Source organism: Mesoplodon mirus (genome assembly GCF_964341445.2).
Source record: "Mesoplodon mirus genome assembly, chromosome: 5".
NCBI classification, from domain to species: Eukaryota; Metazoa; Chordata; class Mammalia; order Artiodactyla; family Ziphiidae; genus Mesoplodon; species Mesoplodon mirus.
Window position 1 is genome coordinate 183,624,290 of NC_138980.1, and position 13,939 is coordinate 183,638,228.

A 13,939-nucleotide genomic window follows, 5' to 3' on the forward strand; every position below is an offset into this window, starting at 1 on the left:
AGATTTTTCACTTGCCACTCCCTGGTAGGGTTTTGACGAGTCTGCAAGCGGTTGATTTATGATGGTCTCTGTGCAAACCTCTCTCTAATGACGATCTGTATTTGCAGCCGCTCCCCAGCTCTAGCATCACTGCCTCAGCTCCCCCTCAGGTCATCAGGAATTAGAGTCTCACAAGGAGCGCGCAACCTGGATCCCTTGCGTGTGCGGCTCACAGTAGGGTTCACGCTCCTACGAGAATCTAATGCCGTCACCCTCATAGGAGGTGGAGCTCAGGCAGTAATGCAAGCAACGGGAAGCAGCTATAAATACAGATGAAGCTTCACTTGCCTGCTGCTCACCTCCTGCTGTGCAGCCTGGTTCCTAAAAGGCCATGGACCAGTACCGGTCTGTGGCCCAGGGCTTGGGGACCCCTGCCTTAGGATCTTCACATTCTGGTGCACAACTCAGCTCCCCTGGGCACATGCAGCCAAGCCCACTGGGTCTGGCCATGTATCAGGTATCCAGGGTCTGTCTTTACACGCATGTGCACTGGTCCTCTGTTATTTCTTTTACAGAGTGTCTGTTATGCCTTTTCCCATCTTCCCTCAAAATTGGGTGTCTTTCATACTGACCTGTATTTTGGTTTATTAGGAATTTTTTAAATCTTATGATCTGCCATTATTTTTCCCAGTTTTCAAGTGACTTTTTTGATTTGAAGAAAAATCAACTTGTACCATATTAGAGGAAAAGAGAATGAAAAAATAAATCCTTTCATGTAAAGGAGAAAGAGAAGCATGGGAGAGCTGGAACAAATGTGACAAATTCAGACGGTGGATTTAAACCTAAAGACGTCAGCTGTTACACTAAGTAGAAATGGACTAAGCTGTCCAATTAGGAGATGAAGGACTTTAAACTGGGTAAGAAATGTATTTGGTATACAATATACCAAGTACCAATATATTGTATATTGGAGAGTGTATTGGAGACATAATACTTGGAGATACAATAAGAACATAAAGACCCATTAATGGTGAAGAAGAAAGGACTAAGAAAATTAACATGCAAATACTAAGCAAATGAAGTAGGTGTGGCCCAATGAGGCACAGGCAGAGCAGACTCAAAGGCAGATGTCTTGTTAGAGACAGAAACAGTGAACAGGCGAGCCACAGAAACTAACAGCAGAGCCTCAAATGCAGCTCCTTAAACGGCGCCAGAGAGCACTGGGAGGCGCACAGACCCCCTGGTGGGTGTGAGACTTCAACACGCCTCTGGCACACCGCGCCCACACTCGTGCGCAGATGTGAGACACTTCCAGAAACCAGCAGAGACCTGGAGACTCCTTCCATCCCCACCCACCCCACCCGCGGGACCCCCAAGACCCCCGACCTCCTTTTCCTCCCGCTCTGCCCCCACCTTGCAGACCTGCTTTGCACAGCCAGCCCCCAAGTCCACTACCTGATGTCTTGGGCCTGCAGCTCCGGCTCCACGAGAACCTCGGTGAGCACCCCCCTGCACTCGGGGCCGGACCCACCCCGTGTCAGCCGGCTCAAGGTGAGGGGCCCCCGCCTCCCCTGCCGCGGGCTGGCTGGGGCCCAGGCGTGGCTCCCTGAATTCTCCACATCCAGTGCTCCTCTACCAGTGTATTTCACGTTGGTCGTGCCCAGGATTCCTGTTAGCGCCACTTACCACCTCCAGCTTCCAGGGTTGAAGGTGGGAGGCCGGATGCCCTTCTGGTAACTCTGCCACTATAGTCATCTCCCCTTTCATCCGGAAGCTTAAACGGTCTTGTTCTCTCTAGACTCTATAAAGTTTAGAGTTTCATCAACTTAGATTTTATAATCAGAATGCACCCAGTTGTGTCTTTTCTCACCAGTTTTGCTGAGCACCTGGAGTGCCCTGTGATCTGTGGGTTCTCCCTCAGCTCAGGAATCTTCTCTGGTGTAGGTGCCACTTCCCCGCACCCCCCGTGCATCACTTTTTCCTCCTGGAATTCCCATCACCCCACCAAGCCTCCATTCTCTTCCCACATAACATTCATTTTTATTTTTGTGTTTTAAATACACAGATTGTACTTGATTTGGACCATATGTGACTGTTAACACCTTCAAATAGGTACTTGACTTCTTGGGATTTAGGACACTGGACGGAGCCTAAGGATCAGATGGACAGAAAGAGTGACAGCACGAGTGACAGGGGTGGGGCTGGGCTGGAGCCCGAGCCCCCTGAGCAGCCACGTCACCCCTCCCCCCGGCCCCCGGTTTCTTCCAGCCCCCGCTGTGGTCCCGCGGGTGGGAGGAGCATGTGGCGGGGGCCCGGGAGGGGACGCCACCTTAAGCCACAGTGCTAAGTGAACCTGTGTGAGAGAAACAGCTGTGCGCGGCATCCTGGAGAACAACACCCTTTATTCGGCACTAGAGACAGAGTCCGTGTCACCGAGCTGCCCGTGCGGCCCTAGTGGCAGGGTTGCCGGAACTGCAGGCCACAGTAGCCACACGTCCCCGTCTTTGTTTCTTTGTCCTGGAAAATTCAAAGGGAAAGATCTCCTATTTCCGTATTCTACGTCAATCTAGAGACAGGTAGACCTCAGACACTAAAAGCAGACACTGGAAACACACAGCCAACCAGGGGCGCCCATGGAGCTCCGGGGTCAATGCCTGACGCTGGACATGTCTGTGCCAGAGGCTCTGGGTCCAGCCTGCTCCACCTGGGACTGCAGGCTCCCCGCCCTGGAACACATGGCTCGGTCCCCGTCCCCCTCCCGGCCCTCGAGCAGGGGCCTGGAAGGACTGGAGGGTGGCGCGCAGAGCAGAGGCCCACCCCTCAGGGGTGGGGTCCAGCCCGGACACAGCAGCAGGGGCGGCGGTGGGTCCTGCCCTGTCGCAACACCACGTGCTCCTGAGCTTTATCCCGAGGCATCCTTCTCTGCTCTAACACCCGGTGTAGCCTTCTCCTTCTCAAAGGCTCCGTGCGTGTAGTTACCCACAACGTAAACGATCACACATCCACCGACACGATGGTTCCCTGGGAGAGACAGATGCCTACAAGTCTGAGGGAAAGCAGTGCTGGTGACACTAAGTCCGTGGCACACACGTCACAGTCACAGCTGCCCTGGACACGCCCTCTGTGCAGCCCCCGTCATGTGGTCTGTGGGCAAGGCCGGGTGGGGTGAGGACAGGACACAAGGACGGGGGTCCGGGGACGGACGGCACGTTACCAGGTTTATGTACACTTTGGGGTGGCCCAGGGCCCCCCCTCCACCGTCACACGCTATCACTCGACTCTCAACTTGGCTCACAGGCTGCTCCGCTATCAGGTCGATGGCAAAGTTCTCATTCACCTGGAAAAAGATAGACAGGAGAAGCTCGCACAGACAAGCACAAACACTGGACGCTCTCATGGAATTTAAATCAATGCAGACCGCCCCCCACATACACGCACACACTGCCAGCAAAGGCACGTTCTGTGCCGTTTCACTTAAATATTATCAGTGTACATCTTCAAAATACACAAGTAATTAAATACACATACATACACCTTTAGCTTTTCATTTAGATATAATTTCAAACTTACAGAAAAGCTGCAAGAATTACAACAGCACGAAGAATTCTCCTTTGTCTCTACCTGGATTCACCCTGCTAACATCCCGCCCCACATGCAGCTTCAACTGTTCTCTCCTGGCCCTGCCCCACCCTCCCTCTCACACCTGCACACAGACACGCATGCACACACACACTCTCCTACTCTATCTGCTGGAAAAGACCAGAAGCAGCAGCTGACGCAGGGGCCAGGAGCCACGCTGTCTCCATGACCACTTCACTATGGGACCAGGCTCTGAACTAACAGCTGGTTCGGGGTCCCGAGCAGAAAATGTGACAGATGAGGCTGAGCCACGTTGCGATGGAGGGAAAGGCAGCCCCAGACTACAAGGGCTGCTCCACGTGGGAAACTGGAGGGACGACGGCACCATAACCACGAAGCACGGAAACACAACATGCTTGAACCCGCGGTTCCACAGAGATGCTCTAAATCCACTGATTTCCTTACTGGAAGGAATCACCTCATGACTTTCAAGCTGGTGAATTAAGGGGAAGAGCGACGCACCGCTCCTCTTTCCTCGGGGAGCCAGCTTCTCCTGGTGCAGGTACTCAGCTGGGAGGCACAGAATGTCGTCTGAGCTGAGGAAGCTGGAGACGCTCACCCACAGCAGCCAGAACCGGAACCGGAACCGGAACCGCCACGCATGGCCCGGCAGAAGCCCAACGTTACGGGCAGCGGCTGGACCTACACACAGACCCTAATCTGATCTGATGGGGCTGCGGGATCCCACCCCAGCTGACACACTCAGGGTGCAAAGCAGCAAGATCACACCTCGAAGGTCCCCCATCTCTGGGGGCCCAAGGGTCACGGGGTTGGAACACGGTAACAGAGGTCAGACACGGTCAGCGTGGGGTCCCGCTCTCCCCCCTCCAGACTCCTCTGCAGACAAGCACGCAGACACGACGCTCGGGGTGTAAACGCTGCCCGAGGTCACTGTGATTCTGGCTCCGTGAGGAACCCCAGTATCTGCTCATCATGATGGCGAGAAGTGTTGTGCCCCGTCAGTCCCGGAGGACCAAGGCCACGTGGCTCCCCGCTCTGGCACCCAGAACCCCACCTGCACCCAGAGGGGCCCGAGGCTGCAGTGGAGAGAAGGAAACAAGGATCGATCTTTACAAACAACGGCGGGAGGGGCATTTAGTTTAGTAAAACTGGAGCATAATCCACTTGCATCTAGGAGCACTGAACGCGGAGCTGAGCCCTCCCACCCACCGCCACCAAGACACTCGGCAGCGCTGACGTCCGGCGCCCGCAGGACGGGGGCGACGTTCCCGTGTTTGGAGAGCTGTGTCGGCTAGAGACGCTGTTATCCCACCGCTTGCCCTGGGATTCCTATTTCCGGAAAGGGAGCAGGGAGTGAGGAAGTGCAGCCCCGTCAGAACACGCGTGGCTGCGTTGTCCCCACTGCTGTCCAAGCCCCGGGGGCCCCACGCCCCCAAACCGGAGCCCCACAGGGTCCACCCGACTGACAAACACGGCACAACAGCCATGCCAGCCAGCTTCCGGGCCAGCACCACCCTCCGCCTGAGGATGCCGCGGGCGCCCGTCACGCACGGGCAGGAAACGCCGGCTTTTAATTCCACGCGTGTAACCACGAAGTAACGAAACGACTTCCATCGCCGCAGAGCAACAGGGGGTCGGCCGGGCCCTCTAGCCGCTCCGGTGACGCAGGACCACTGCAGGCCGACTTCTGCGCCTCCCGGGGGGCGGCGGCTGGGCCCGTGCTTCATGAGCATGTCCTCTCCACAGGCCGGGCCTAGGCCAAGGGCCGGGGGTTCCTGGGCAGACTCGCTGCAGCCACACGCGGACACTCCCCACCTTTCCTGCGAAGGCGGCTCGACCGCCCAGCTTCCTGCTCTCCTCGTTCCTCAGACTAAGGGCACATTCAGCTTATTCCTTAAAATTCACCCAAATCAAACCGTACAGACAGTAAGATCGGTGGTTGTCAGGGACTGTCCGGCGGGAGGACAAAGAGGTGGTGCACAGGGGAGTTCAGGGCAGTGAAGTGCTGTGTGTCACACTGCCACGCTGGGTACGAGACGCCACGCACTTGTCCATGGCGCACAGGGGAGTTCAGGGCAGTGAAGTGCTGTGTGTCACACTGCCACGCTGGATACGAGACGCCACGCACTTGTCCATGGCGCACAGGGGAGTTCAGGGCAGTGAAGTGCTGTGTGTCACACTGCCACGCTGGGTACGAGACGCCACGCACTTGTCCATGGCGCACAGGAGAGCTCAGGGCAGTGAAGTGCTGTGTGTCACACTGCCACGCTGGGTACGAGACGCCACGCACTTGTCCATGGCGCACAGGGGAGCTCAGGGCAGTGAAGTGCTGTGTGTCACACTGCCACGCTGGGTACGAGACGCCACGCACTTGTCCAAACCCACAGAACGTACGACACCAAGAGTGAACCTACCACATAAACCGAAACCACGGACTTGAGTTAACACAACGCATCACTATTCAGCAAGTGTTCAAACCTGTCACTTCTCACAAAGGCAGCACACTCAGGCAACAGGAGAATAACAGGGACGCTGTGGAGGGGGGAGGGATATAGGAACTCCTACTCTCTGTGCAAGTTTTCAGCATGCCTAAAGGTCTTTTTTTTTTTTTTAATTTATTTATTTTTGGCTGCGTTGGGTCTTCGTTTCTGTGCGAGGGCTTTCTCTAGTTGCGGCGAGTGGGGGTCACTCTTCATCGCGGTGCGTGGGCCTCTCACTATCGCGGCCTCTCTTCCTGAGGAGCACAGGCTCCAGACACGCAGGCTCAGTAGTTGTGGCGCACGGGCTTAGTTACTCCGCGGCATGTGGGATCTTCCCAGACCAGGGCTCGAACCTGTGTCTCCTGCATTGGCAGGCAGACTCTTAACCACTGCGCCACCAGGGAAGCCCCCTAAAGGTCTTTTAAAACAACAGTCTCTTGGAAACCAAAAAAAAATTTTCAAATACTACTAAATGCCAAATTTTTGTCGCAAGAATGAAAGCCGGAGAGACCTGCTGCACATCTTACATGAGCGTGGGCCCCTGGTTGCTCACGATCTCGGACAGGAAAAGGCCCCAGGGATCCCGAGCGGGGAGGGGTCAAGGGTTGCAGACGGTTCAGGACTGTGGTGAGCTGACGGTCTGAGCGAGGCGACATCACCAGCACTGCCCCCTCCATTCACACGTTACTGGCTTCACGAACTCTGGAAGGTCTGGTTCGGTGTTTAGGTTGCTCCCTGATGTCTGGCCCCAGCGAGATGTCTGTCCCCAGCGAGGGCAATCAGAAACCAGAAGCCATGGTAGAATTCCCAAGAGAGACGAGTGTGACAGGCTGAGATGGAAAGCCGGGGGCAGGGCCGACCCCAGGGCTTCAGGACGCATCTGCTGGAACTGCTCCATCCAGGGGGCCAGAGTCCTCACCCCACGACACCCTCAAAGTGGGAACAGAAGTAGGAAACCAGACCCTGGGGATGGACAACGTAACCAAGGTCAGAGGGAGGGGAGATGCGATTTAGGGACAGCTGAGAGTGGCAGGAAGAATCAACAGGCTGCCTGAAGGGGAGAAGTGATGCCAGGTGACTGCTGGGGACGGGTGGAGGGAGGCCTGAGCCAGGGCGGTGAGGACTCCCTCTGAGGTGGCAGACACAGGAGAGGGGAAGTGGGAAGAAAGCAGGCCACTGAGGCGAAAGGATTCCAGTGTCCAGCGGTTGCACTGGTGTTTCAGACCCATTCAGGGAAGACCCACCCATGTGCTGTCTTCAGCTTGTCAGCGAAAGTCCCTAAAAGAACCAGCCTAATCTGTATGCTGTGAACCACGGAAAACATGCTCCAAAAAGTGACTGAAAGAGTAATTTTAAAAAACTGATGTGACTCTGCTTTAACCTGAGAGTCTCAGAAGTATAAGGCACAGAAGTGAAAGAAAAGATCACGCCCATTTACACGTAAGCTAAAACTATACTCACAAGATGTCATGTTACATATTTCAGGGGGAAAAAAATGAAAAGAGAACTAGACATGTTTAACATGTACAAGAAACGCAGAATTCCAGAGATTCTAGACTGTTCACAATTTGGGGAGCATTTACTTAAGTTTTACAGATTAGTATTAATTTCTTCTTCGTTATAAGAAGTTTTATGAACGTTCGCCTCCCTTTCGCTGGATCCTTCACTCACCTCTTTCTGACGACCTACGAATCGAACTTTCCTGTAGTCTTTATTGTCATAAACCTGAAAAGAAAAAGACCGTACGTCATTTTTTACGGCCCAGTCCTGTATCTTATACCAATCATAAACGTTTCAGGAAAAGTGTTTTCTTAACGTTTAGGCCATTCATGAGCACACACCCCAGGAGTAAGTGTAGTTGCGCACCCAGGGGCATTTTTCAGCAGGATTCCTAACGGGACATCAGGCAGTACTCTGAATTGGAAGTAGCAAGGTACGGAAGGAGCACAGGAGAGCAGTCCTAGCGGAGGGGGACACCCGCCTTCGATCTCAGAGGCCCCAGAGCTCCCTTCCTCTCTGAACCTGCTCCGTGACCTTTTTTTTTTTTTTTTTTGCGGTACACGGGCCTCTCACTGTTGTGGCCTCTCCCGTTGCGGAGCACAGGCTCCGGACGCGCAGGCTCAGCGGCCATGGCTCACGGGCCCAGCCGCTCCGCGGCATCTGGGATCTTCCCGGACCGGGGCACGAACCCGTGTCCCCTGCATCGGCAGGCGGACTCTCAACCACTGCGCCACCAGCGAAGCCCGCTCCGTGACCTTTTTTTAACACAGGTACTCACTCCCTCATAGTTGGGCTGAGGATCATAGCCAACGCTGTGTTTGTATTTCAGTAACTCGACAGCAGACCCTCGAGTTACTAAAATGTGGTATTCAACATTACACAAACATGAGAAGATCGGACCCACAGGATTGGTAATGTCTGACTCCACCGGAGTTCTCCCCACAGTAACCAAGGGGCTACCCCGGGATAACAGTCTTGTTTCCGAGTTGGCTCCGAGGATGAGACCACAGTGGCTGCAGACAGCCCCTCGGTACCCCTGCGGGTAGTGGGCCCGGGCCCCGGACGGGGAGACCGAAGACGGGACCGCAGGCGCTGGGTCTGGGGCGTCAGGGGCACTGGGGGACTGGACTGCGGGTACTGGGCCCGGGGCCCCAAGGGGCTGGACCGTGGGACCCGGGTGCTGAGCCGGGGGAACAGTAGGGACCGGGGTGCTGGGCGACTGGACCACGGGCACTGAGCTTGGGGCACAGGGGGCACCGGGGCGCTGGACCCCGGGGACACGGGGGCCGAGCCGGGGCTCCGCCCACCTGAGCGCCCCGAAGGGGAGGGCGCTCTCCGCGCCGCAGGGGTTACCTGGCCGGTGTGCGTGACCTTCTCCCCGGCCGGCGAGGTCCGCACCCCGAAGCACCTGGCGGCCCCGGGTAGGCTCCGCGCCGCCGCGCCTCCCCGGCCCAGCAGCCTGAGGAAGGTCACCGCCGCCGCCATCTTTCAGGCTGACCCTTGACCCCGCGCACCGATGCGCCGAGCGCCGACGCATGCGCACGGAGTCCGCAGGGACCGCTCGGCCGGTATTTACCTCGCCCGGGGAGGCGCGCACGCGCGTTGCGGTGAGGCAGGTGCGGCCGCCTGGTGTTGCCGCGGGCGGGGGCTCAGCCCGGATAAGGCGGGACACTCCGCGCAACCTTAGCACTTAGTGTTGCTCCACTTAGCAGGGGCAGGGCAGGGGAGGATGGGGACGGAAGATGCAGTGCTTACCTTCGATGGTAACGGATAATCATGGGGAGTTACATGTTGAATGTTGTGAATGTTGGAGATGAGTCCTTGCTTGGAAACTGGAAGTACATCATGTTGGACAGAGCGCATTTCTTTGTGGTTCTGGGGTTTCTGCAGCAGAGCCCAGTGAAACTGCCAATAAAGCGCAGCCGATGGCATCCCTCATGCAGGTTAGCCCCGAAAGGCCCGCTGCTCTGGAGCACACCTGGGCAGGACGCTGGCTCGCGGTCCCGGCCCTGCTTCTCTCCTGCCCCTCATGGCTTCCTCCAAACGGCCTGTGCAGAGACCCGTCGGGAGGGTCAGCTCACACGGCCATCCCCCGATGGGCGAGGGCGGTGGGCACAGGGAGCAGTCCCAGAGCTGGGGTGGCCACTGCCCAGGAGCTGAGGGCACCCACAGCCTGGACTCCAGGGAGGTGTGGCGATGAGAGGCGACAGTGCCCAGAATACCTCCCGGATCGGAAAGGTGTCCACGGACGCATGCTCAGAGGCAGGCCCGAGCTCACCTGGGCAGGGGCCACAGCTTGCAGCCGGGTCAGGGGTGCGCGTGCATTGCCAGGGCGGCGCGCAGGTGCACCCCGTGTGCAGGTCGCCTTCGTGTGCGTGGAAAGTAGTTGTGTCCACGCAGACACAGCCTGGAAAGACATGCGTGGCGATTTCACTGTGGAATCTGGGCAGTGGGTACGTGGGTGTTCGCCATAAGTGTCTTTCAACTTTTCTCTGTGTTTGAAAGTTTTCATAATAAGATGTTGGAGGAAATAAATTTAACTGCAATCAGTTAGAACCAGGGCCTATTTCCATGCGTTCCCCTGAGCCTCGCCGCATTTCTCCCAGGATGTCCACTTAATACAAACATGAGGTTTTTCTGGATTTTGTTTGGCCATTGATATTTATCAGCTTTTTAAAAAGCCTACTTGGTTGTGACTTCTTTTTCATTCAAAATACCTACTTTTGTTCCCATTTTTCATCCCTCCCCCGCTCCCCGGGAGCGCCCCCCAAATCTTAGCCGCCCGGTGGCCCACAGGGCTGGGGGAGTCCCGGGAGGAGGGCGCCGGGTCCCGGGAGGGGGAGGCGGGCTGGGTATGCAGGGGACCGGGGAGGGGAATGGCAAGCAGCCAGGGAGGAAGCCGGCGCTCCGCGACTCCCGCACCCACATGGCTCCGCCTCTGCGCCCAGCCCGGCGGGGACCGCCACGTGACCCTGCTGCCATCTTCCTTCCTGGCGGACATTCCGGGCGACGGCATCTCCGCCCCATTGCGCAGGCGCTGTCGAGGGCGCAGGCGCAGGGGCTGGCGAGGCGGGCTGCCGGCTGGCCCGGACGCACTCTTTCCAGGTGGGGGTCGTGGGATGTTCCGGGGGTCCCGAGGGGCAGGGGAGGCGGCGGGGGCTCCGGGCTCAGGAAGGGCGCGTTCTGGGGACCCCTGGCCTCGGCTTCCCCGGGTGGGACGGGGGCGGAGGTCATTGCGGTGGGAAGCAGCCGCACGGGTGCTGATCCCTTCTAGCTGGGCACCGTTCCGGACCTCGTGCCCTCTGCCCCCGCCCCGCGGCCCGGCCGCCCCGGGGTCACGTGGACGCGGGCCTCGTCTGGCCCCGGCGTCCGGGTGAGGGCCTCGGCGCCGGGCGGGGACACGGTGCCGCTCGCCGCGCTCGTGCCCTCCCTGGGGCCGCGCGGATTCCCGGACCCGCGGCCTGTGTCCCGAGCGCAGGGACGCGGGGAAGGAGGTTTTCTCGGGGGCAGGAGCCACCGGCAGCTGTGACAACTTTCCCTCTTTCTCCCTAGATCCAGCCGCGACATGGCCACCGCTCTGCTAAGGAAAGTGGTTTCCGCCGTGGGCTCCTTGCTGCACCTGGGTGGCCGCCCGCTCTCCTCGCTCGCGCCGTGCCCCCCGCGCGCCTGCCCTCAGGTCGGTGCGCCCCCCAGCCCGGCGGCCGCGCTCCTCTCCGCGCGCCTGGCACTCGGCATGCATCAGCCAGCCCTGGGCTTCAAGACCAAGGGCGTCCTCAGGAAGCGCTGCAAGGGCTGCTACCTGGTCAAGAGGCGGGGGCGGTGGTTCGTCTACTGCAAGACCAACCCGAAGCACAAGCAGAGACAGATGTAGCCCTCGGGCTGGGAAATCCCTGCCCGGGAGACAGTGCTGCCTCATCGAAAGGAAAATAACATGTAAACATTCCGTAACCTCCGTTCTGCTGACCTTCGGGTGTTGTGGACTCTGCGGCGTGCGTCTCACCTCCTTGTGGCTCCGGATCCAGCCAAGCCTGAGACCCACCTGGGAACGCGTCCTTCTTAGCTCCTGCGCAACCTGTGTTTGCGCTCGGGCAGAGGACCGAACATCGTGGGGAGGGGAACCTGGCTTTATCCCACGTCAGAATGCAGGTTCTTTAGAAGACCACCCTGTGCGTTGGCTCTCTCTCGGCCCTATCTCTGCGTTCAGCCACACTGCTGCTTCCCCGTGAATTCAGACTCGTGTTCTCAACATTCCCATCTCCAGGATAAGCAGGGAAGGCCGTGATAGCAGTCTTTAAGTCAAGGGTAATTCAACGTGTTTATACATATATAAAGGTATTTTGGGCATTGATTAAATATGTTTGTCATCCTTAATCTGAGACTTGAGAAGTGTGTGCGCACACGTGTGCATGCACATGGGTGCAGTGTGCATGCATGTGTGAACTGTGTGCAGTGTATGCATCGGTGCAGTGTGTGTGTTTGTGCACAAGTGTGTCTGCAGTGGGTATGAGCTGCTGCTGTGGACTCTGCAGACTGCGACCTGGAGCCAGTGGTATGCAGTGTCCTGGTGTCGCCTGTCACGGGGTCACAGCCTGATGAGTTTTTGAATCATCCTGCTCTCCTGGGGTTCTCAGCCTCTGTTTGATGTAAGATAAGAGCATGACCAAACCCCTTGCAGCTCCTCTCCTTCCCGATACCTGGATGCACCAGCATTTAGAGCCCTGAGATTGCAGCAAAAAAGTCGGTTTAGGTCGGAAGGCAGCAAATTACAATCCACAGGCCAGGTCCAGCCTGCAACCCAGTTTTGTAAATAAAGCTTCATTGGGAAACAGCCATGCCGTTCATTTATGTTTTGTTACTCCTTCTACAGCAGCCAAAGTAGTAGCTGAGTAGTTATATCAGAGACCTTATGACCTGGAAAACCTAAAATATTCACTATTGGGGCTGTATTTGCAGGAAAAGAGTGCCGATCCCTTGTTCAGATCATTAAATAGGTTTCTTATCCTAGAATTTGACTTCACTATGACACAACCTACCAGAAACATTTCATGTTTTCTCTATTATCCATATAGTGAGAGAGCTTTGTATATACTGGCCATGAATGAGTAGAATCTGAGATTTAAATACTATTTATAATATCACCAAAACCATGATATATTTAAATAACAAGATTAGGCACATTCTGTATACTTAGAATTGTAAAACACTTGGAGAATTCAAATAAAATCTAAATAAAATATTGAGATTAGAAGACTTTCTATTGCTGTCAGTTCCATCCAAATTGGTCTACAGACTCAATGTAATCCTGATATTTATACAATTTTTTACAAAATGCCATGATTCTTCAAAATTTTGTGTGGAAAGGTAAAGCAAGTAAAATAGCCAAAAGAATTTTGAAAATGAAGAAGACTTGGAGGACTCACACTCCCTGATTTCAAGGCTCACCGTACATAAAACCACAGCAGTGAAGACGGTGTAGTACCTGTGAAAGTGTCCGCACATAGCCCAATAGGACCCAGCAGAGTGCTCAGAAATGGAGCCACACATATGTGCCTAAATGATTTTTGAAACAAGATTAAAGGCAATTCAATGTAGAAGGGATAGTCTTTTTTTACACATGCTTCTAGAAGACTGGATTTCCATATACACAGAAGAAACTTCGTACCTTTCACCTTATACAAAGCTTAACTAAAAATAGATCATAGGCCTAAATGTAAAGCCCAATACTATAAAAACATGGGAGGAATTACATGTGAATTTGGGTTATGCAAAGACATTACACCAAAGGCATGATCTCTGAGAGAAAACACTGTTAGATTAGTTCTCATCAAGGTTACTATCTTCTGCTCTTCAGAAGACACTTAAGTAAATGAAAAGACCGGGCAAAAACTAGGAGAAAATATCTGCAAAGCACATTTCTGGTCAAGGAATGGATCTATAATATATAAAGAGATCTAAAAATACTAAGAGAACAACCCAATTAAAAATGGGCAAAAGACTTGAAGAGATATTTCACAAAAGAAAATGTACTAATGAAAAGTAAGCCCATAAAAACGATGCTCAGCACTAGATTTTAGTGAAAAGCAAATTAAAACCACAATGAGACAGCACTGCTGCCTATTAGAATGGTCAAGAAATGGGCAAAATCAATGGTGAGAATTGTAACTCAGTAGAAGATAGTACAGCCATGTTGGAAACAGTTTGGCCATTTCTCATGAAGTTAAATATTCAATTATTTACCAATCTCATTTCTGGGTATTTGTCCAAGAATAATAGCAACTTATGTTCACAGTAAAACCTTTATGTGAATGTTTACAGTGGTTTTACATGTAAATAAAAAAAAAAACCCACAACAAACTGGAAACAGCCCACATGTCCTTCAG

General features: G+C 54.9%; 2 protein-coding genes across 4 annotated transcripts; one reads left to right on the forward strand and one right to left on the reverse strand.

Annotated features, from left to right (window-relative positions):
• Window positions 1-2,363: 2,363 nt before the first annotated feature.
• NDUFS6 (NADH:ubiquinone oxidoreductase subunit S6) lies at window positions 2,364-9,089 on the reverse strand. The gene is made up of 4 exons (XM_082622842.1): window positions 8,913-9,089; window positions 7,731-7,784; window positions 3,194-3,316; window positions 2,364-2,496 (listed from the first exon to the last, which is right to left on the reverse strand). Exons 1-4 carry the CDS (start codon window positions 9,042-9,044, stop codon window positions 2,431-2,433), a joined length of 375 nt encoding a protein of 124 aa, XP_082478968.1. The 5' UTR covers window positions 9,045-9,089; the 3' UTR covers window positions 2,364-2,430.
• Window positions 9,090-9,093: 4 nt separating this feature from the next.
• MRPL36 (mitochondrial ribosomal protein L36) lies at window positions 9,094-11,945 on the forward strand. Of its 3 annotated transcripts, none has more exons than XM_082622845.1 (2): window positions 9,094-9,175; window positions 11,118-11,945. In XM_082622845.1, exon 2 carries the CDS (start codon window positions 11,125-11,127, stop codon window positions 11,428-11,430), a length of 306 nt encoding a protein of 101 aa, XP_082478971.1. In that variant the 5' UTR covers window positions 9,094-9,175; window positions 11,118-11,124; the 3' UTR covers window positions 11,431-11,945. The 3 variants fall into 3 exon arrangements, with proteins under 3 accessions (XP_082478971.1, XP_082478970.1, XP_082478969.1); XM_082622844.1 differs by having other exon boundaries at window positions 9,111-9,175; window positions 11,112-11,945; XM_082622843.1 differs by lacking the exon at window positions 9,094-9,175 and adding an exon at window positions 10,551-10,664 and having other exon boundaries at window positions 11,112-11,945.
• Window positions 11,946-13,939: the final 1,994 nt, after the last annotated feature.